General features: G+C 40.0%; 1 protein-coding gene across 1 annotated transcript in view; it reads right to left on the reverse strand.

Moving 5' to 3' along the window:
* The window catches only part of lrmda (leucine rich melanocyte differentiation associated), a 664,257-nt gene extending 645,090 nt beyond the window's left edge, over positions 1–19,167 (reverse strand). The window contains exon 1 of the mRNA XM_055661701.1: positions 19,093–19,167. Coding sequence (XP_055517676.1) covers positions 19,093–19,152 — 60 coding nt within the window. The 5' untranslated portion in view covers positions 19,153–19,167. The remainder of the gene's footprint in view (positions 1–19,092) is intronic.
* Positions 19,168–23,908: the final 4,741 nt, after the last annotated feature.

Raw genomic sequence — 23,908 nt, forward strand, 5'->3', positions numbered from 1 at the left:
ACCTACACTCAATGTTGTATTAGTACAACTTGCAAACACTGTGTACGAATGGTGGAGGGAATAAATGTTTAGAGAGATAAATAAATGACGGTGCGGAGTTTTAATGGATGGTGACATCTCTGAATGTCAACGTTAGATGGTTGGATTCTCCCTTGTTGGAACTGAGTATGTCTTGGCACATTGGTAATGTTAATGCAATGTGACTGAATGTTACCCAGAGCACCCTGCACTTAGGTATTGATTGCCCCATTTGCTAAATGGTTTCAAATAGTATTGAACATTGCAGAGTCAGTGAATGGCTCTGTTTCTGGCCTCAAGATGGAAGGGAGGTCATTGATGAAGCAGCTGAAGATGACTGGAGCCTCAGGAACTCTTTCCACGACACCCTGGAATTAGGACAATTGATCTTCATCAACGTTCAACCATGGCTCTTTATGTGAGGTATGAAAGCAAGGATTGGAATGCTTTCCCTTTAATGCCCATTGATTTCAGTTTCACCAGGGGTGTCTTGATACTGCATTTAGTCAAGTGGTGCCTTGATGTCAGGAGCAGTTATTTTCTTCTCACCTCTGGCAGCTTTAAATCCACATTCGGACTGGGACTGTGATAAGGTCCAGAATTGAGTGGTCATGGCAAGACAAACTAGCCATCAGTCATCAGGTTATTGGTGAGTAAGTGCCACTTGATAACATTGTTGACAACATCTTCCATCACGTTGCAGATAATTGACAGTGGATTGATTGGTTGGTCATTAGCCAGATTAAATTTGTCCTGCTTTTTGTGAACCAGACATACCTGGACAATTGTTCACATGGCCTACTTTGTATTAATTTTGAAGCAGGTTTGTTGCACGTGGAACTTGTTCTGGGGGAGTGCAGACATTTTCCGTACTAACCTAGTTATATTATTTAGCCCCTATGTCAACTTTAAGTGCTGGCTGTTTCAACAATTGTCTGTGTTTAAGCTTCCCTTTCACTTGTTTTGTAAGCTGTTTCTTAATCTCCTGTTCTTTCATGTTTGGCAAAGGCCTTTCACGTGGTTTCACATGCCTTTCAAATCTCCTAAAAGGCAATGTTTGCCCTATTGTTCCAATACACCTCCATCAATTGACCCTCACCCCCTCCTCACATTTGATACATGATATTTTCCTCCTTACACCATTCAGAATTTGTAAATAATCGTGTGAAATAAATATGCAAAGAATCTTGTTTCAGAGAATTGAGTGCCCTTGATCTTTCAAGTAGGACTTTCACCACTTAGTTGTTTTTTAAAAAAACGGGTTCGGACTGATTTAAACATTTGTCTTTCCCCTTATTCTTGATTTCAACCTAATTAAAACAAAATGATCACGGTTTGTATATTAACTATGCACAAAGAAAAGAGAAAGACATGAGCTATCACAGAAAAATAAGTTTCGCAATATCTTTTAAGCGGCCACAAGTTGGAAAAAATTGTATTAAAGTTTGACAAATCCAAACCGGGATGAATTTTTGCACAATGTTATAAATGTATTATCACGTTTTGAATCATCTAACATTCAATGCGAGTTTATTCAAGCATCACCACTTTAGGCGTTTTCCCCTATTACGTGACATCAAGTAGGGAATTATGAAACCTGGAAAAAATTACGACTTAAGAAGATTGTTTATTCCCCATTTCGGTTAGTTTCTCTGTTTATTATATCTAAAGTCAGGGTGTTGCACATAAGGGATTAAAAACTACATATGTTTCTTTTTTGTCATAAAGTTTACAGTACTGTAGTTTAAATAAATCACTGTGATAAATTAAGATGACATTTGTACTGCAGAAAGCAGCTGCCATGTTTTTACAGGTCTGTATAAATTACAATCAAACGGAGATTTCAAATAAATTCCCGTGATCTCTTGGCAAAAGATTGTCGTGTTAAAAAGGTATTTGATTTTTTTTGAATTACATTCTTGGAAGCCACTGAAAAGAAAGCTCTCCAATTCATAGAGGGAGTTTATTGCTTCAGTGTACAGTAGCTGTGATTTATTTATATGAGTGTGTGTAGAGAAATGTGAAAGAACAGCACTCCTCTGCTGTGCCTTTGTTAAAATCCTAGGCTACAATGCTCACTTGAAATATCTTCTATCAACACTAAACTAATAAATATAGAGGCAGATGTTGCTACTCATCTTAAGCAAAATTGTTCCATACTCAAGTTATAAAACTGCCACCTGTTAATTAAAGTTAAATCAGTAAATCTGGGATCAAATTGTCAATTCTCTATGGTATGCATTTTTCCCTCAATATAAAAATATACTTCCTCTCTTTGTAGAACCATGTTTGATTGAGAATACTAAAAAGCCCCATGAAACCAGTTTGCTGAAGCGATTTCTTTTAAAGGGGTAGAAGTGCAATGAAACAAATGAAATTGTATATTGGTTGGGCATATAACAGGCAGCCAATCCATAACCATCACAACAAATTCTACTCGAACATGTGTAATAATCTTGATGCAATGAATGAATTGACAACAAAGTAATCAAATTGATTGATACTTCATGAAAGGTTTCAAATAATTATTAATTAATTCGTTGATGGTTCTGAAGTGTTAATTAATGAATTAGTTGATTAACATTTCAGAGCAATCATGTTTGTGAAAATCAATCTAAACTTTATGCTTATGATACAGTACAGGCATATCTTAGCTTTCTATGAGATTTTCAAGAGTTCTAACTGTTTCAGGCAGAGAAATTCTCATGACGACAATTGCTTTAAAGTACAGACATGGAAACACAATGCCCACCTAGACAATTATATTACCTAATGGATATTACCTTAAGGATTCATCATGCAAATATCATTTTATGAACTTTTTTTTTTTAAATGGGAAGAAATATTTAGCATGGCTTTTGAAACTTAGAGAAAATATAATATAACACATTCAAATCTACCAAATAATAATAAAACACCATCACCTGTTAGTTTGGACCATTTCAGAAGGGATAGAGAACAACATATCTTGGTTATTTTTTTATCAACCTGTAACTAATACCATAAAGGGGATTAGTAGAAATAAGTTTATTGGTTGGGGTAGCATGGCTTTTGAAACTTAGAGAAAATATAATATAACACATTCAAATCTACCAAATAATAATAAAACACCATCACCTGTTAGTTTGGACCATTTCAGAAGGGATAGAGAACAACATATCTTGGTTAAGAATTGAAGGATAAATCATGGCATTATCAACCTGTATCCACTAATACCATAAAGGAGGAAGTATTAGTAGAAGAGATAAGTTTATTGGTTGGGGTACGGGCGTGGATGGAGATAAATTTGAAAAGCAGTTTCCTACCATAGTCAGCGAGATGCCAATATTGTTGCTTAGTTTACCATTGTCACATGTACCAAGGTACAGTGAAGAGCTTTTGTTTGAGAGCTCCTCAGTCAAAGAAAAGACTTCACCTGATTACAATCAAATTATCCACAGTACACAGATAAAGAATCAAAGGGTACAGCAGTACAAGATAACGTATAGTTCAAAGGACACTAGTAAGGTAGATGGGAGGTCAGGCTCCTACCCTAACTGAAGGGAGCACCGTTCAATTGCCTGATGAAAGCAGGAAAGAAACTGTCCCTGAATCTGGAGGTATGCATGTTAAAATTTCTGTACCTCATACCTAATAGGAGAGGGGAGAAGAGGGAGTGACCGGTATAATATTGGTTCTTGATTATGCCACTAGCCTTGCCAAGGCAGCATGAAGTATTGATAGAGTCAATGGAAGGGTGGTTGGTTTGTACGATGGTCTTGGCTACCTCCACAACCCTCTGCAATTTCTTGCAGTCTTTGATGGAGCTTTTCCCAAACCAAGCTGCAATGCATCCCGATAAAATGCTTTCTCCTGCGCATCTGTAGAAGTTGATGAGGGTTGTTGGGGACATGTCGAACTTCCAAAGTATTCCAAGGAAATAGAGGCTTTGGTGTGCTTTCTTGACCATGGCATTGTCACAGGGAGAACATGCAAGCACACCGGAGTCGCCTTCCAGAAGGAAGTGATTCAAAGAGTTTGTGGCCAGGGTGAGAGGGGTCAGAGATGATCTTACCCGCTCGCTTCCTGGCCCTTGCAGTGTACAGTTCGTCAATGGAGGGAAGGTTGCAGCCAATAACCTTCTCAGCTGATCGGGCGATCCGCTGCAGCCTCCGGGTGTCGTGCTTGGTGGCTGAGCCAAACCAGACCATGATGGAGAAGGTGAGGACAGACTCTATGATGGCCATATAGAATTGGACCATCATTGCCTGTGGCAGATTGTGCTTCCTCAGCTGCCGCAGGAAGTACATCCTCTGTTGTGCCTTTTTGACTGTGGAGTCGATGGTAGCTCTCCATTTAAGGTCCTTGGAGATGATGGTTCCCAGAAACTTAAAAAACTCCACAGATGTGACTGTGGTGTGGTTGATGGTGAGTGGGGTGAGGGGAGGGGGAGCTCTCCTAAAGTCTACAATCAATTCCACTTTCTTAAGAGCGTTGAGCTCCAGGTTGTTGCAATGGCACCAGGACGCCAGCTGTGACATTTCCTGTCTGTAGGCAGATTCCTCCCCATCCTGGATCAGTCCAATCATGGTTGTGTTGTCCGCAAACTTGAGAAGCTTGACAGGGGAGTCAGTGGAGGTGCAGTCATTGGTGTAGAGAGAGAGTAGAGGAGAGGGGAGAGTACACAGCCTTGTGGTGCTCCTATGCTGAGGGTTTGCGGGTCTGAGATGTGCTTTCCCAGCCTCGCATGCTGCTTCTTGTCTGTCAGGAAGTTGGTGATCCACTGACAGATGGGTTCAGGCACAGTCAACTCAGAAAGTTTGGAGTATAGTAGATCTGGCACAATGGTGTTGAATGCAGAGCTAAAATCAACAAACAAAATCCTCGCATAGGTCCCCTGGCAGCCTAGGTGCTGGAGGTTGAAGTGCAGGCCCAGGTTGACTGCGTCATCCTCAGATCTATTGGCCAGATATGCATCATGCCACCCCAAATTCTATTTATGAAAATAAAGCCTTTCAACACCAACATCATCACATAAAATCTCCATTGCACCCATTCTCAGTACAATATTGAAGATTTCACACAGAGAGTGGTGAATCTCTGGAATTCTCTGCCACAGAAGGTAGTTGAGGCTAGTTCATTGGCTATATTTAAGAGGAAGTTAGATGTGGCCCTTGTGGCTAAAGGGATCAGGGGGTATGGAGAGAAGGCAGGTACAGGATACTGAATTGGATGATCAGCCATGATCATATTGAATGGTGGTGCAGGCTCGAAGGGCCGAATGGCCTACTCCTGCACCTATTTTCTATGTTTCTATGCAGCAGAGCCAATGTTTTATAAAGGGTCTTTGTGATTTTATGATTCTTGTTCTCTATACCCATCAGTTTAAACCTCAAATGTCTTGTGCTTTTATATCCCCTTTCTCAATGTAACCTGCGACTTTCAATAATGTACAGGCGTTCTGGAGATCTCTGCATTCCTGTGCTCTTTTTTAAAACTGTGTCTCTTACTTTATTTCCACAAAATCGAAGGCTGCATGCATTCAAGAAACCCTGTACATCTTCTGTGGGCACCTTGGCTGACAAAGTAAAATATGTTTAAAGTGCCAGAGAGTGGAAACACGGCAGGAAATGAATGGTAAATACTCTCCAGTGACTTAAACCATCAATCCATCTTCTTCCTGCCAAATAAGCAGAATTAAAATCATCCCTTTAGAGATCCAACAATATTAATTACAATTGTAAATCTTGTCCACCATTTGCTGTCTTTGATCCAAGATCAGTGGGACTAGCTGACAGTCTAAGCTAATCAGTCTGAAATTATTGCCAATAAGTTTTATAAAGTCATCAGAGGCTGGCATCAAATGCTATTTTAAACTAAATTGTGAGAATACAATTTGGGATTTTCGCAAGATAAACTGGAGTTAACAGCGTGATTATATGCATTTGCTGTTACAGCAAGATCTTTGCCTGAATTAACATATAGCCAGTGTCAAGCTAGCTAAATGTGCACTGAGATGGCCAACTTTAATTTTGTGGGCTCAATTTCGCTGAATTTAGCTTTTAGTCTTGTGAAAAAAATGATACTAATAGAAACCGTAAAGGGGCCTGTCCCACTGTACGAGCTAATTCAAGAGCTCTCCCGAGTTTAAAAAAAAATCAAACTCGTGGTAAGCACGTAGAATGTACGTGGCTGGTACGCTTAGCTTAAAGATACAACATAGACCCAGGCCCTTTGGCCCATTGAGTCCACATGAGCCTTCGGTCACACATTCACACCAGTTCTCTATTATCCCATTTTCTCATCTAGTTCCTACTCATTAGGGGACAATATGCAGAGGCCAATTAACCTACAAATCCATGTGTCTTTTGAGATATGGGAGGAAATGAGCACACAGATGAAACCCACGTGGTCACAGGGAGAACATGCAAACTCCACACAGACAGAGCCGGAGGTCAGGATCGAACCCAGGTCTCCGGCGCTGCAAGCGCTGTAAGGCAGCAACTCTACCGCTGCGCCACCGTGGCCGTCTTTACTAATCTTTCGTTCTTGGTTACAGAAACCTAAATGGCAATTTTATTTTTGTCAACAAATTTCAGCCATATTTTCTGTAATACTCTGATTGCTTTAAATGTAACTTTAAAATTTACTGCCCAAACTTTTTCCCGTGTTATGGTTAGTTCTAAATGCAACAAGGTATGCTCTATGAATTTTACCAACTACCTTGGAAAGCATGCATTCATATAGATGTCTAATATCTTCAACTTCATATGGTTTATACACATGATGGAGTAACAAAATGATTGAAAGTAATAATTCTGAGAAATATGCAAAGATCAAACCCCCTTAATCCAGGACATCTGGGACCACATTTTATAACAGTACAACAAGATAAGCATCTAGACAGCACAAGTATATTGATGTGAACCAAAGAATTAAATATGCTCATACAAAGAATGTATATTAATATACCAGTGAATGTTAGACAATGTATGGCCTATGAAGCAATTTGGCACACAATATTATTCCTTTACTGTGTTTAATCTGAGTTGCATTAACGGACTTAGATTCCAGAAAATGTCTGTGATGAACATTGCCAGATATTGTATATAACCCTTAGGGCTTTTTCTGGTCTGAATACAAGACATTCAACACTGATAATGCCGAAACATTCCAATAACTTCAAAAAACCAATCTGGCAAGAGTAAAACTGCTTACAATTATGTGTCATAAGTTCATCTTATCTTACAGTCTTCTGTCACTCATATTGCATCTGTTATTACTGCTGCCTCCAACATTTGACTATTGCAACACGACAAAAACAACAAAAATCTAAACGACAACTGCAGAATCAACTTATTTATCCTATGGGTATTCCTGACATTTTGCAGCCGATAATGGAGATAGTGCAAACTAATAAAAATAATTCAGCACAGGTAACCTGCTGCAAGTTAAAACAAGCTATATTTCAAAGAAGGGATTCTCATGACACAAACCAAAAGAGCAATTTGCATGATTTATTCGTTTAGTTTTAACAAATTTAATGCTTACCTTTTAGTCTAAAACTTTGCTCAACTATACGATGTAAGGTTTTTTTTTTAAATATGGCGAATGCAAGCAGTATAAGCATTTAAGAAGAAGTTGTACTCTCTGTCAGACTAGATACTTCTATGAAATATTTGAGATTTACATTCCAATATCAAGGTTAAAATATTCTTAGGATATTTTTAAACAACTGATATAATATATTTGCCCAAGTGTCTATTTATTTCAATGTGGTTCCTCTGACCAGTTCACTGAAGGGCTGATACTGGTGTGCTTTGTCAGAAGTCATCTTGTGCTTTGGAAAAGTTGAAGGTTTCAGTTGGCATACAAGAGAAGACAAAACTCCTTGACCTGGATTCGCCAATGGGTTAAAGAAATGATGTTCCTCACTAATCATGAAGCAAACTCCCCGAAGATCAAGCAATCTCTGCAGCAGGAATTTCCTTTTTGCCCTGTCTGTTGCTGTCAGTCATCAGTTCAAGGGATCCCTGGAGTGAAATGGTTGTGATGTCAACAATTATGGTGAGCGTTCAATCATAATAAAAAGTTTCATTTTGTTTTGACATGTACCATTAAAGCAGGTACTTTGGCCAAAATGAGTCTACTTCTATGTTATCCCACTTTCTTATCCACTCCCTACACACTTGGGGCAATTTCCAGAAGCCAATTAACCTACAAACCTTTCTTTGGCATGTGGGAAGCAAAACCATGTGGTCACAGGGAGAACATGCAAACTCACGCAGACAGCAGAAGTTGGGATCGAACCCGGGTCTCTGACGTTGTGAAGCAGCAACTCCACCAGCATCACCACTGTGCTACTCATGACCTCACATAGAGCATACCAGGGAACAACATAATTAACATTTAAGTCTATATACACTGTTGAACAAGGCTTACAAAATATATCTGATCAGCGCAGAAACTAAAATATTGCAAATAGACTTTCTAAAAGGAATACAGAATAGTACTTGTAAAATTCTTTATATTTTAAAATTTGTATGTGAGGAAAGTGTAATCCAAATACTTCAAATTAATCTTGTGTGTGAAATAGATTGCTCAGTGGTAAATATGGCTCAACAGATGAATAAATCTTGTAGGTCTTATAGAACAAACTATTGCTGGGATATATTACTGCGGGAAGAATTCATAAATAAACATTAATTCCAGAGATCTCTTAAATGCAATGCAGAAGGTTGCAGAAAACAGAGCCTGGAAGAGCACCAAGAGTTTTGCTGTCATCTCCACAGTAAAACTTAGACCATTATTTCTGACAGCTGAACTGCTCACAAAAACTTCATTCCAGCAAAAACTTCTGTACCCATTGTCTTACAGTGTGAATCGACCAAAATTCAGACACTGGCCTAGATTTTGCAGCCAGTGGCAAACAAAAGGCAGACGTCATTCAATGTGCTTATGCTTGCACTTGCCCATGGGCTTAGAGTTGGACAGTCATACAGGGCAGAAACAGGCCCTTCGGCTCAACTTGCCTATGCCAACCAAGATGCCCCATCGACACAAATCCCCCCTGCCCATGTTTGGCCCATAGTCCTCCAAAGCTTTCCTTTCAGTGTACCTGCCCAAACATCTTTTCAATGTTGTTATAGTCCCTAAATCCTCTGGCAGCTTGGTCCATATACCCACCACACTCTGTGTGGGGGAAAAACGTTGCTCCTCGGGTTACTATTAAATCTTTCCCCTCTCATTTAAACCTACCTGTATATCCTCTGGTTCTTGATTCCCCTACTCTAGGTAAAAGACAGTACAACTACCCTATCCATTTGCCTTGTGATTTTAATCTATTCCAATCTATTCCCCTCAAGATTTTAATTTATTCTCCTCGGCCTACAACAACTTAAAGCCGCGGTCTCTGGTGAGGAAGAGCCGATCCTGGACTGACTCTGGACACTGGTCCTGTCCACGGGGGGGAAATGGAGGAGGACTGGCCAAATTTATTTTTTTTTTGTGCCTTCCACCACAGTGATGAATGCTGTGGTGGATGTTTGTGTTACATTCTTATTGTGGTTGTGTGTTCTTTATTATTGTACCGCTGCTGACAACTCAAAATTCCACCGGACCCTGGTTGTGTGGTAATAAATTCTATCTAATTCTATCTAATTTATGACCACCTGTGGATTTGTTACATGGTGACTTGCTCTTATTGCAGTTAAAACTGGACCCTTCCACTGATTGTAATATTAATTTGGCAGTGCATTCAGACAAATTGGCGGAAGGGGCAGTCAATTGAGATGCAGTGGCTGGGGGTATTTCAGGATACTCAGAAGAAATGCTGTCCTCAGAGAAAGAAAAGCTCCAAGGATTCATCAACCAATAAATAGTTAAAGTTTGTACCCAACAAAGAATATGATTGCACAATGACTGGTGACAGGTTAGAAGATTGGGCAGAATATAAAAACAGCAACTAATAACAAGTCTGAATTATGATGGGAAAAGTTAATACAGGATAAAGTAATGTAAAGAAATGTAAAGAACTGGTGAAAACGAGTTAACAAAATGAGTCCTATAAAAAGTGAGTCCAAAGTATTAACAATGGAAAACAGGAAGATGACTGATGAGATAAAATATATTTTACATCAGTTTTCAATATAGAGGAATGCAAGTAACACTTCCAAAATAGCTATAAATCATGATTGGATGGCAAGGAGAAATTCAGGAAAAGTACAATCACCAGGGAAGTAGAACAGAAATAAATTGATGGAGTTGAGGGCTGACAACTCTCCAAGTTCAGATGAACTTCATCCTAGGAGCTTAAAAGAAGTGTCTGGTGAGATACACGCACTCTGTGTATTATTGGACGTGGAATTGCGTTCCTAGAAAATGTATCTCAATTTTCCATAACACAAAGTGGCGTCATCTGCACATATGTCAAGAAATGAGATTTTTTAAATAATTGTGTTTTGTGGCATCAGCTGATAGTCAGACCACTTGCTGTCGAACCTTCGTCCTCCACAGATGCTGCCTGGCCCACTGAGTTACTCCACACTTTGTGTTTTACTCAAGACTCCAGCATCCAGCAGAACCATATGTTTCTAACCCTTTTCCCAATACCATTTAATCATACAAACCACTCAAATCCTTGCTCTTTCTCATCCTTGTATGTTGGAATAATCCAAGAAGGCCACCCTCATATTCCAAACCTGGGCCTGTAATTTCCAAAAATCCTTTTACAGGGCGTCAGAACATTCCTTTTCATATTTTCGATTCTGCACGGATCACCATGTCTGGCTAATCTCCCGTACATTCCATAATCTTTTCCAAATGTTACGAATGCAAGATTAAAAGCTGACATTTGGAGAAGTAAACACTGTCTTATGCACTCCAGAAATTTCATATTTGAACCATTTTGCTTAACCCACCACCCAGAAGAAAGAAAGAAAAAATCAGGAAAGGTGTTGCAACCAAATTTGCATACGACTCTTTTTAACCACATGAGGTGAATGGATATGGTGAATGCATAGAGTCTTTTATCCAGAGTCGGGGAATGGAGAACCAGAGGACAAGGTTTGAAGGTGAGAGGGAAAAGGTTTAATAAGAACCTGAGGAGCAACATTTTCTCTCAGAGGGTGGTGGGTTTATGGAATGAGCTGCCAGAGGAGGTAGTTGAGCAGGTACTATAACAGCATTTAAAAGACATTTGGACAGATATTAAGCTCACAAAGGTTTAGAAGGATATGGGGCAAACACAGGCAGATGGGACTGGCTTAGATGGAGCATCTTAGTCAGCAGGGACAGGCTGGGCTGAAGGATCAGTTTCCATGCTGTATGACTTGATGTCTCTCGGTAAGGAATGGCACGCCCATAAGAGTAATCTGGATGTAATTGTCCAGTGTGTGTTCCCCCACTTTCTTTAACGAACAAAGCAGCATACGAAACAAAAATGCTTGAAATCCTCAGCAGGTCGAGCATTTAGAGATACAGCGTGGAAACTGGTCCTTCATCCCGCTGACTGTTTAATTAGGGAGCAAGGATTTGAAGGGGCCAGAGGAAAAACATTTAAGGACACCTTCAAATTGTGACATGAATATTATCTGGGAGAAAAAAGGTCCAGGCCAGAACTGTGGCATCATCTCATCAGGGAGAGCAATGTCTCATTTATAGAGATAGAGAAAAAACAGGGGGAAAGAAAAGGAATCAAGACTACGTTCTAGGATTGATGTGTTTGCACTGGAAAGAGTGAAGAGGAGATTCACCAGGATGTTGCATGGAGAGTTTGGATAGGCTGAGCAAAGAAGGCCAAGGGGTGATTTGATAATATAAAAGATGATGAGAGGCAAAGACAAGGGTGGGAGATGGGATAGAGTGTAGAAGTGGCAATGTTGTGCAGTGGAAAGGGATTGTGTTGGAGCTTTTTCTAATGACAAACCCACTATCTCACATGCCTCTGCACACGAGCCAGTGATGATGGAGCTCATGTACATATACAACTATCCCCTGTGTACTATATTCAAAGGCTGGAGTGACCATGCTTCTGGAGTGGAGACAATAGATTTGAACACCCTGTGTATTTGCTCCACCCGTAGGAAGCTTATTGGAGCCGAGTGAGGAAAATTAAGAAAATTACTAGCTCTAAACCACATAGACAATAGGTGCAGGAGTAGGCCATTCAGCCCTTCGAGATAGCACCACCATTCAACATGATAATGGCTAATCAACCAAAAATCGTTACCCCATTACTGCTTTTTCCCCAATATCCCTTGATTCTGTTAGCCTGAAGAGCTGAATCTAACTCTCTCTTGAAAACATCCAGTGAATTGGCCTCCACTGCCATCTGTGGCAGAGAATTCCACAGATTCACAACTCTCTGGGTGTAAATGTTTTTCCTTATCTCATTCCTAAATGGCCAACCACTTATTCTTAAACTGTGACCCTTGGTTCTGGACTCCCCAAACATCGGGAACATTTATCCTGCATCTAGCCTGTCCAATCCTTTAAGAATTGTATATGTTTCTATATGAAGCCACAGTTTTGATTGATTTAGGTTTACGTTTAGGTTCATTATTGTCACATGTACCAAGAGACAGTGAGAAACTTTGTTTGGCACTCTATCCAAGCAGATCAGATATAATATACATTCATGCATATGCAGACCTCATTCTGCACTGGGTTTAAACAGTACAATGCTGGCATTTTTTTTCCATGACAGATTTTATTGCTGATGAATAGAAATTGAAATTGGAGAATTAAAATTATTTGCACAATATTATTTATTTTACTTCTACATTAAAAGTATTAAGAAATTACCGATAAAGTCATCCAAAATGAATTTAACTGGCAAATAGTCCAATTGCCAAAGTCAAGAAGCCATGTAATGGAGCAATTTGCAATTTTTATTTAAGTTTAGATTGGTAAGTGTGCTCCTGTTCAACTTAAATAAGTCGTTTTGTGACCAACAAACCATGACCCAGTTGCTTTGGTTTGTACAGGGCGACGAGTCCAAGTTACTAATTCTCTGCAAAATACTGCAAGCTTCCTCATGTTGTCTTCAAGATCGAGAGGGGTTTTTTTTTGGTGCTACTGCCACATTAAGAACATAAAGTATGATTTAAAAATTGCTTCATTGGTCTGAAGTAAAAGAAAATGCAATGATATGCAAGTTATCTAAACAGCAGAATCAAACTAATCGTAGGCTAGAATTTCATAATCGCAATTTTTCTTTCGAGCAAGAAACTCAAACTGTCTGAAGAAGGGTCTAGACCCAAAACGTCACCCATTCCTTCTCTCCAGAGATGCTGCCTTTCCCACTGAGGTTTTGTGTCTATCAAACTGTTCGCAGTCCTGTCCACAGATTATCAATATTGTGAAAGAGCACTCATTGGGAAATAAATGTCCAACATTCATTCTCATTCTGACAACAGCAAAAACGGAGGAAGAACAGCAGTACATCATTAAATATTTATTGACATAAGTCATGAGCATTAAAAAGGCACACATTGCCTTATTACATCATGGATATCTCTCCACTAAGTAGATGTGCTCATGCATGAAAATAAAATTGTGTTCAGTGCTATATTCAGTTCACTACAATTATTAAGAAGTACTGATCTAAGCACAACCCACATATGGCACATCTGACCTCCCACCAGGCCACCAGAATCAGGTCAAAGGCCTTTTACAGCAGTAAGCTGTCAGGGGTCAAGATAGCGAGGCTTTGACACTGACCATGGCCCACCTTCAAGAGAACCGGCAGCCATAAACAGTGAGTCAGATTACGCATAGTCCTGGTCACGCTATGGCTCAGCAAACGGTGGCAAGTGCAGAGGTGAGTCAAAAAGATCTGAGATGCCCACTGCTAATCTCCAGCAGATCCAAAATTCCATGCTTCAATGTGCCAGGGTGTAACTCTATTACGACTCAATTTGATCCAGCATTTTTCAATGGACCCACTAGTTAGCAGTAATTGTAACCGCTCATAACCCAGCATGGGGTACATTGAAGATTCACTCACTTGCATGGAGCAAAGCTCAAAACATTGACAGTGAAAAGGGAAATAAAAGGTTCCAAAATCATTTGAGAGCAAACAGTGATAACAAGTGAATATAATGATCAGAAAAAAATAAAGAGGAAAGTTAGCAAACAAATAGATTACAAGACTGAGTAGGAAAGAACTGCAGATGCTGGTTTACACCGAAGATAGACCCAAAATGCTGGAGTAACTCAGCGGGACATGCAGCATCTCTGAATAGAAGGAATGGGTGACGTTTCAGGTCGAAACCATTCTTCAGACGAGAATTGTGTTTATTCATTTTCAGGGCCTAAACATCACGAGTGAACCCAGTTTTTACTGTCCAATGCAAACCAAGCTGCCTTGTTGCACTGTTGTGGTACTTGTGAAGGGACCCCCAAAACACTCTTGCAACAGGATTTGAACCAGAAATGGTGAAGTCATCTCAAAATCAACCATAATTGTGGTTCTGGAGATGGATGACAAATTTCTTGCCCTGGAAGGTATTTGTAGATCCTGAAGAATATTTGTAACAAGTAAATGTTTTGTGTCTTTTTCACATATTAATAGGTTTGTTTAAAACTCCAGATTGATATTGAATTATGATTTTATAGCTGGCTCAGTGGAATTTGTACTGGATTACAAACCTGGCAACCAAAAACCCAATGCCACCACAGAGTGCTCTATGACAAATGGCTTGAAGTAAACAGTGGAAATGAGTGGCCTTTGCTGAAATTTGATATTGGGATTGATTTATTATTGTCATGTATACTGAGAAAGTGAAAAATGTTCTATGCATACCATCCAGTCAAATCATACACATGTACAATCAAGCCAAACAGGTAGTATAAAGAGAAAAAAACCCAGTATGCAGAATACAGTGTTACAGCATTATAACATTACAATGAAATAGAAAGTGCAGGTCAAAAAAGTGCAAGGTCTGTAATGAGGTAGATTGGGAGATTGAGATTACACTCTAGTTTGTGGGAGGACCATTCAGTAGTCTGATAACAGCAGGGAAGAAGCTGTTCCTGAACCTGGTTGTTTGTGCTTTCAAGCCTTTGTACCTTCTGCCTGGCAGGAAAGGGGAGAAGAGGGAATGATCGGGATGAGAGCACACTAGGATCTGGCTGATTATTATCATTCTCTTCAACTCAGTGTAAGTCCTTGCATCACTTGCAGACTGATAAATAAATAAAATTACAGCAGCAGATAAGCATTCCATGTGAATATCTCAAACTTATTTTAAAACTTTAATTTGGTGATAATTCCTCATACGTCACCTAGTTAGAAATGAGAGTTTTCTCTTTTCATTACGATGTTGTTATAATGTTAATGTTTTCTTAGCCTCTGAGGTATGGAAATTTCTACCAGTACCTGAATGTAAAAGGGTTTCAGAATCGTGGATGATATATGCCAGTCCAGAGTTCCATCAGCAGCTCTAATTGCTATTGCCAGCTGTTACCTTTAATAAATTACTCTAATTACTTACAGCAGAGCTGGCAAATAATTTGTGAATGCTCTAAAACTGTGTCTATCCACTCTGTAAAGGTGAAATATCAAGATGCCAGCTCTCTGGCACAGTTGATCTCAACCAACCAGTATCGCACTTGATTTCCTTTTGAATTTAATCTGGTTGCAGTGTGATGAAATCTTTAATTCTTGATACAAGTATACACACCCAACAAAGGCTGAGCTGAACACAAAGTGCTGCAATAACTCAGTTGGTCAGGTCACATCTGGGGACTGAATGGATAGAAAATGTTTTAGGTTCGGTCACATCTGAATAAGGGGCCTGTCCCACGAGCTTGCGACTCCATGCGGCAAGCGCAACCTAAGCTACTGCATGCAGCAAGCGTTACCTAACGTAGTCGCTTGAGCCGGATGGCCTCGCGGGGCCGGTCCCACTTCGATTGCTGGAGCCGTATGGAGTTGTGCGGAGCTGATCCCGACATCGCGCGGGGCTCCGAAAAACTGACCGTGTTCAAAAATTCCGCGCAGCAACGGCCTGCCGGCCCACAGCCGCCTCGACGCCGTACGTCACACGCGAACTTCCCGCGGACTTCGCTCGCACCTCATGTCACTCACTCAACCTCCGCGCGGCCCCCGCTTCTGGTTAGGTCGCGCTTGCCGCATGGAGTCGCATGCTCGTGGGACAGGCCCTTAATTGTCCCAACCTGAATTGTCACGATTCCAGCATACGCAGTTCCTCGTGTCTCCAAACATAATCTGTTGGCTTTGCACCAATAAATGTTCTAATGTTCACCATCAAACTTTAGAATCTCCATGTATGAACACTTCAAAACCTTGTTTGTGGCTGCCAGTTTATTGATGAACCAAAGGAGATAGTTTAGTTACGGATACAGAGCGGAAACAGGCCCTTCAGTCCACCAAGTCTGCACCGACACATTAACACTACCCGACACACCGTCGGGACAACTTACACTTATACCAAGCCAATCAACCTACAATCCTGTACGTCTTTGGAGTGTGGGAGGAAACCGAAGATCTCGGAGAAAGCCCACGTGGTCACGGGGAGAACGTACAGACTCCATACAGACAGCAGCCGTAGTCGGGATCAAACCTGGGTCACCGACGCTGCAAGCGCTGTAAGGCAGCAACTCTACTGCTGTGCTACTGTGGCCCCCCCCCCTATATTCTTGAATTACATTTGAACAATGTCTGCAATGTCCTCCTCCCACACGAGTCCTGACACGTAAATCCGTAACAGGAACAGTTTTTTTCCCTTCTCCTGCCCAGGATATTGAAGCTAACTGAAGCATCTCTATCACTGCTCCACATGAGATGATCTACCACAGCGCAGACCATAAATCTTACCGATCACCTATCCCATCTGCACTGTGCAATCAACTCATGAGAAGTCATCTCCTGCTAAAATCAGTTAGATTTTTGACTTCACATTTAAATTAAAGACTTTGACTGGCTCCAAAATGAACCCAAAATTTAAATCAGCACAAAACAAACCAAAAAAAAAGTAAATAAGAATTAATTGACTGGGTTGAAATAAAGACTCATGCTACAAAAAGAAACTTAGCAAAAACAGGGATCCTGGTTATAATACTGATTTAAAATAATAGTATGATAATGGTTTACTGCGATACAGGTTTTCATTTCAGCAGACATCTTTCAGAGAAGTATGTTCCATAATCGTGCAGAGAAATCTTATTTTCCTCCAGTAAATCTAAAAGAGAATGGTTGGTTGGAACCTTATTTCATAGTTGCTCAAATGGCAACCTACAGTAGAATCATTGAGTTATTACTCACACCACAAATCATCGCTGTGCAAGGCATAACACATAATGCCTTTTTTCAAAAGAATGTCTCGACCAGTTTTTCTTATTTTACCAATTATCTCATAACTGATTGTGTATATTGTGCAGTGCAGGAATATTAAAGACCATTATTAAGGTCCAACTACTGAAAATTATATTGGTAAATGAATTCTTAATAAATATTTTTGTTGAGAAATGTATGGGGTTCTATAAAGTGTACTGCGGCTCTTTAAACACGCAGCAATCTTAAACAATGATTTATTGTGACATAAGATGCGAGACATTTCCACAGCTTTTGTGATTGCAGTAATGAAGCAGTAAAGCAAATAGCATGAAATGAAGCAAGGTCTTACAATTTAATCAGCTCGTAAACAGATCTACTACATCAACCAAATGACATTATTACCCATCTGAACTAAATCATGCTAATCTCAAGAGATAAAATCAACATCATTAATAGTCACATGTCATATTCATCAACACAAAAACATCCCTTTTGACAGATTAATCCTAACCATAACTCTTGGGATGTATGGTAATAAAGCTAGTACATAGCAGATAATTCAGCGAGAGATGACAGCCAACACCCACTTTCTGCAGTTTTAAACATCAGTTTTCCACGAAAAGGAATATCCTAACAAGGTTTCTAATTATGCTTATAATCAAGCAGCATACCAAAGAGGGAGAAAAACATTTGACTGGCTGCTGCTCTCTAAACATGTGTGGTTGGCATAATGTTAGCTCTGAAACAACTATTGAATAATAGCATGGGCAGCATTTAAAAAGAGACAGCTTTGCATTTCGTACAATAAAACTGTTCTGTAACCCATCCATCTTGGCCATCCAGGAGCTTGCAATATATCTGAATAAGTCATCATGAAATTTCATTGCCGGCAGCACCAGCTCCTTTCTGAGAGCATTGCCTCCACACAAATGGATGCTTTCTAATCTATCCTCCTCGAGTTGGATCTTTCCCCTCCATCCAGGGTGAAATACACATCATGTAGTGATTCAGAGGCAACTCGCCAATGTAAAATGTGTAGGAAGGAACTGCAGTTGCTGGTTTACACCAAAGATAGACACAAAATGCTGGAGTAATTCAGGTAACAGGGTAAATGGGTGGTGTTTTGGGTTGAGCCCCTTCTTCAGACTGAGAGTCGGGGGAGAGGGAAACGAGGGATATGGAAGGGTAAGGTGTGAAATCTAGAGATCAAAGGGGATGGAGATCAAGGAAAATATAAATTGATTCAGTGTTAGTGAGCGGAAGGTGACAACGATTTAATCAGGAGGACAATCAGACTGGTCAGAGGATTAGGATGGGGGGGAGGGAGAGAGGGAGAGAGAGAGAGAGAGAGAGAGAGAGAGAGAGAGAGAGAGAGAGAGAGAGAGAGAGAGAGAGAGAGGAGAGAGAGAGAGAGAGAGAGAGAGAGAGGAGGGAGAGAGAGAGAGAGAGAGAGAGAGAGAGAGAGAGAGAGAGCAAGGGTTACTTGAAGATAGAGAAGGCAATATTAACACTGCTAGGTTGTTTCAGCTGAGTCTAGGATATAGAATACAGAATGGTACAGCACAGGAACAGCCTCATTGGCATAAAATGTTTGTGCTGAACGTATTTCCAAGGTAAACTAATCTCATCTACTTACACATGATCCCTACACCTGCATTCCTGACATCTCGACAGTATGTGCCTAACTAACAGACCCTTAAACACCTTTATCATATTTGCCTCCACCACCTCCCCTGGAAAAAGACAAAATTATAATCTCAAGTACATCTTAGTCAGGAAACAGCCTGCCTGACCTGAAATGTTGTCTGTCCATTCCCTCCACAGATGCTGCCTGGCCAGCTGAGTTCCCTCATTTCTCAGCATTTTCAGTCTTTTGTGTCTCCACGCTGGAGGGATTCAGTGGGTCAGGTTCCATCTGTAGAGTCAAACAAACAGAGAGCATTTGAAGTTGGGACCCTTCTCCAGATTCCTGCCAGTTTCCCTCCACGAATGCCGCCTGACCTGCTGAGTTCCTCCTGCTGGCTGTCTTCTGCTCAATATTCCAGCGTCTGCAGTCTCTTGTGCCTCCAAATGCATCTTCATGATTGGGCAGTTAGAGAACAAGGAAAAGTGAAACAAAAATAGAAACACACAGCATGTCAGGCAGCCGCTGTGGAAAGAGACACGTTTCAGACCATAGACCCCTCATAGAATTTGTGTTGGATTTCAAAAGTATTTTTGACGTTTTAGCCGAGAAGATTTGTTGGCCTTCAGTGCCAGTGTGCAGCACAATCTATTTGACAGCTGGATTTTTTTTCAAGATGAATCTGATAGTTGTGGACTCCAAATGAGCTGCCAACTGCAAACATATCAGCTCTAGGCTGGCATATCATCAGCTATTTCTCTACTGAAAGGGTCAGTTTTCCAATATGGTCCTTTCCAATATGATTTTTTTTTTGTCAGTAATTCCATTGTTTTATCATTGTTCATCACGGAGACAAAAGGATAGGGTAGCTTAATATTTTAATCATATTAAGACCACAAACCTTGCATATATCTTAATTTTCCATTTCACTCATATTTTAGTTTTGTTTTTCCATTTATCTTCAATTACCATTGTGTAATGATTTGTTTGCCCCTTATTGATGAGCCAACCAAAATGTTAATAAATCAGCTCTGCGAGTTATGGCTCTTAATAATCCTGATTGTTAATCATGTTGACCTTGCTACTTTATCACACCTTGCTATTTACTTTAAATTAATTTAACTTAAAATAACATTTACATGTACTTTACTCATGCATATTTAGGATGGCACAGTGATACAGGGGTAGAGTTGCTGCCTTATGGCCCTGTCTCACGGTACGAGTTCATTCCAAGAGTTCTCCCGAGTTTGCCCTGATTCGAACTCGGAGATTTACGGTAATGGCCACTCGTCGGTACTCGGGGCTCTCGTGGACATTTTTTAACATGTTGAAAAATCTTCATGAATCTTCCCGTGCTTACCTGCCGTTAGCGAGTCTTCCCGAGTACCTGCCGTTAGCGTTACGAGCTGCTAAGAGGCGCCCCCGAGCTCCGACGTACCCGCTATGTTCATTCTCCGTGCTTACCACGAGTTTGCTTTTTTTTAAACTCGGGAGAGCTCTTGAATGAACTCGTACCGTGGGACAGGGCCATTACAGTGCCAGAGACCCGGTTTGATCCTGACTACGGGTGCTGTCTGTACGGAGTTTGTACGTTCTCCCTGTGATGGCGTGGGTTTTCTCCGGTTTCCTCCCATATTCCAAGACGTGCAGGTTTGTAGGTTAATTGGCTTCTGTAAATTGTCCCTGATGTTTAGGATCGAATTAGTGTGAATGGGTGATTGTTAGTCAGCATGGACTCAGTGGCCCGAAAGGCCCATTTCCTGCTGTTTCTGTAAACAAAACAGGCTGATTTTTGTAAACACTCTTACAAGATCACGTAAATAATACAACAGTTGAAAATAGTCCCACCGTAAAATACACAGCGCTGAAGGAACTCAACAGGTGGAGGGAAGAGACAGATGACGTCTTGGGTGGAAAGAGTCCCAACCCGAAATATCATCTGTCTATGTTCTCAGAGATGCTGCCTGACCCTCTGAGTTACTCCAGTACTTTGTGTCTTTTTTTGTAAACCAGCATCTGCAGTTCCTTGCATCTCCATCTTTCCAGAAATAACTAGAGAACAAACTTTAGGTCTGAAATTAATCTTGCAAATCAAGAGCAGATAAAATTAATTCCCAGTACTGGAGTTTACCTTAATCTTTCATCTGGAAATCTAATTGATAACGGCAGAGGTATTAACCACAGATATCCAACATATCATTTTGATGTTGTGGTTGTCATTCATGCTATAAAGTGTTATCATTAAGTAAATACATCCTCATGTCAGTCAGAATTAAATCGCTGTTGGATGAAAAAAGTTTGTAACGTCAAATTATTTGTAAATTTATGACTCCAGATCAAAATATAATTTCACATTAAATGGGAGAAATGAAATAAAATTCCAAACAGAAGATCCTGGTCACTGAATGGTGCCAGTAATTGTGTGTAAATGGGGTTTTGTGCAGCTAGTGAGCAAATGTTATATATGAGCGATGACAGGGCAATAGATGGTGGAGTGGGAATGGGCTGCAGGGCCAGAGGCAATGCTGTCATGACATTAGTTAAGGGATTCTCAACACTAGTTCCACAGACTGGGACCTATTTAGCCCAACACCCTGTGTTTCGTTTGGTTTATTATTGTCATGTGTATCAAGACACAGTGAAAAGCTTTGTCTGTATGCTTGCCAGTCAAGTTATACTCTACACGAGTACAATCAAGCCATGTATAAGTACCACAAATAGTGCTGAAAGAAAAATACCAGAGTGCAGAATATAGAGCCACAGTGTTTTAGCATTACAGTTAGAGAAAGTGCAATTAAAAAAAATGTGCAAGGTATGCAATGAGGTAGGTTGGAAGATCGGGTCTGCACCTGCAAAAGCTTCAAGCTAATAAAGCTTCAAGCTCCAAGCTGTACCATCTACCTGAAGGTAGCGGTAGATGATGCTGCCAGCCTTTTTAAGGCAGCGACTGCGATTATAAGAGGACCATTCATTCAGTGGTGTGATGAGAGCGAGGATGCTTTTCTCTTTTATGCTTCAAGCTCTTGTATCTTCTGCCTAGCGGGGGAGTGATATCAAAATCAGGGTGAAAGGCAGCTCCAACACGAGAGGCCCAAAACACTCAGGAACTTCTCAGTGAAAATCCTGGAAGTGAATTGAACACCACTGCAGATATCTGAGCTCTTCTGTGTTTTAGAATGGATGGAGTTCAACACCCCAGCAATGACCACGATGACCACACTGGCGTCATGCACCTTGCTCTAAGCCAGGGATGGGGGACCTGTTCATGTTGGAAGGCCGCATTAAGTTAGCTGTAATCTAATAAGGCCGCATCCAAGAAACTTCAATTAGATATAGGATTATTTTGTTGAATCTTCTTTTACTCTTTGGTATTTTAAATACGTTCATTTTAAGATTAAAATAAAAATAATAAAAGACGAACAAAACCACATTAAAAAAAAATAAAAGGATTTGTTCTACAAAATTTGGATTCATTCAAAAGACCGCACTTAATGGCCTAGAATGCTGCATGGGGCCTTAAGGTCGTAGGTTCCCCACCACTGCTCTAAGCTCTGATTTTCCAGAATCAAGGATTTTTCATTGGATGCAAAATGCAAAGCATGCATAAACATGGCTCTATGGAATCAAATGTTCAGCCTGATGTCAATTCTTTCAGGCACTGGAAGCAAAAGTAAAATTGACTGGAAATAAATCCAAGATCTAGGAAGCATGATAGGTTGGATGAAATATTGAGTTGCAGAAGAATATTTTCTGGAAATGAAAGAAATGCATTTACTTCCATCCTAAATAAAAATATTTTGAAGGTTTCAGGAGCTATGCTTCTCATTTACAACATAATTAATTTATCTTTCATAGTTTTATGGCAGAATGACAAATATGGATTGATAGAAATAGGATACCATTGGTACAATTTAACGCTGACAAAACTAGTCACTCAAATACATACCTTATGATTTTATTGTATAAATAAGAGTTATAATAAAAATGGGATTCAGATTTTGCCCAGCTTTTGTTTGTGAATTGATATAACATTTATAAAAATATCTAATTGGAATTAAAAAATAATACTGAATGTGTTTATATTAGTCTAATAGATCATTCATTATATTTTAGTTTACCTTCAGGAGATTAAAGGACAATGAGTTTGTAAATAATATTTATGGACAATTGGCCTTGATCATGGGAAACTAATTTATCTTTAGTAATTGCAAAGTAATTAATTTATTATTTGCAAGCAATCCAGGCAATTTAGAAAAAAATGTATTAAGTTTAGGATACAATCATATTCTAGGATAATACATAATATTTCTAAACCAAAATTAAGTTATTTCTGATTTGGCGCTGACCTACTTATTGCCAAATGTGCACGTCACAGTTTCAATGCCCTTCCCTGTGTCCACTGCCTCCTCTCAGACCCAATGAACTAATTCCAACTCACACCGATAGGCTTCCCCAGTTATCATCTCCTCCCTCATCACCAATCAACATGCTTTCTCTGCAAACTATTCCTTTGGCACTTGCTGAAGATCACACAAACAAACAACCTTTTTGAGCATTCGTGCCGGCATTTATACAATATCACGGACCTCATGAATGGGTGAACATCAGAAGCTCAATCATTCTCAAAATGGACATGCATTTTTTTTCATGGTTGAAGAATGATCAGATCACCATTCTTGGAATGATGCATTAGTCCAAGATGCTATCAATTTCTTCAATGCATAAGATTCTATTCTATCTTCTGAGAAGCAAACCTCCAGCCAATATACATTGATCAACATCTCCAAAAGAAAAAAACACTATGCCTGTAATTTCTCTCATTGTTTATGGTACAATCATAAAGAAAGTCCATCAATAATTCTACTTAGTTAGAAGATTGAGAAGATTATACTCTCTTGAACCTCGACTGGTGTCTGGTAAAGAAAGAGCATATTGACTGAGCCAACATGGCCCGGATCGGCATACTCGAATACCTAGGAATGAAG

Source organism: Leucoraja erinacea, chromosome 34 (genome assembly GCF_028641065.1).
Source record: "Leucoraja erinacea ecotype New England chromosome 34, Leri_hhj_1, whole genome shotgun sequence".
Taxonomy (NCBI): domain Eukaryota; kingdom Metazoa; phylum Chordata; class Chondrichthyes; order Rajiformes; family Rajidae; genus Leucoraja; species Leucoraja erinaceus.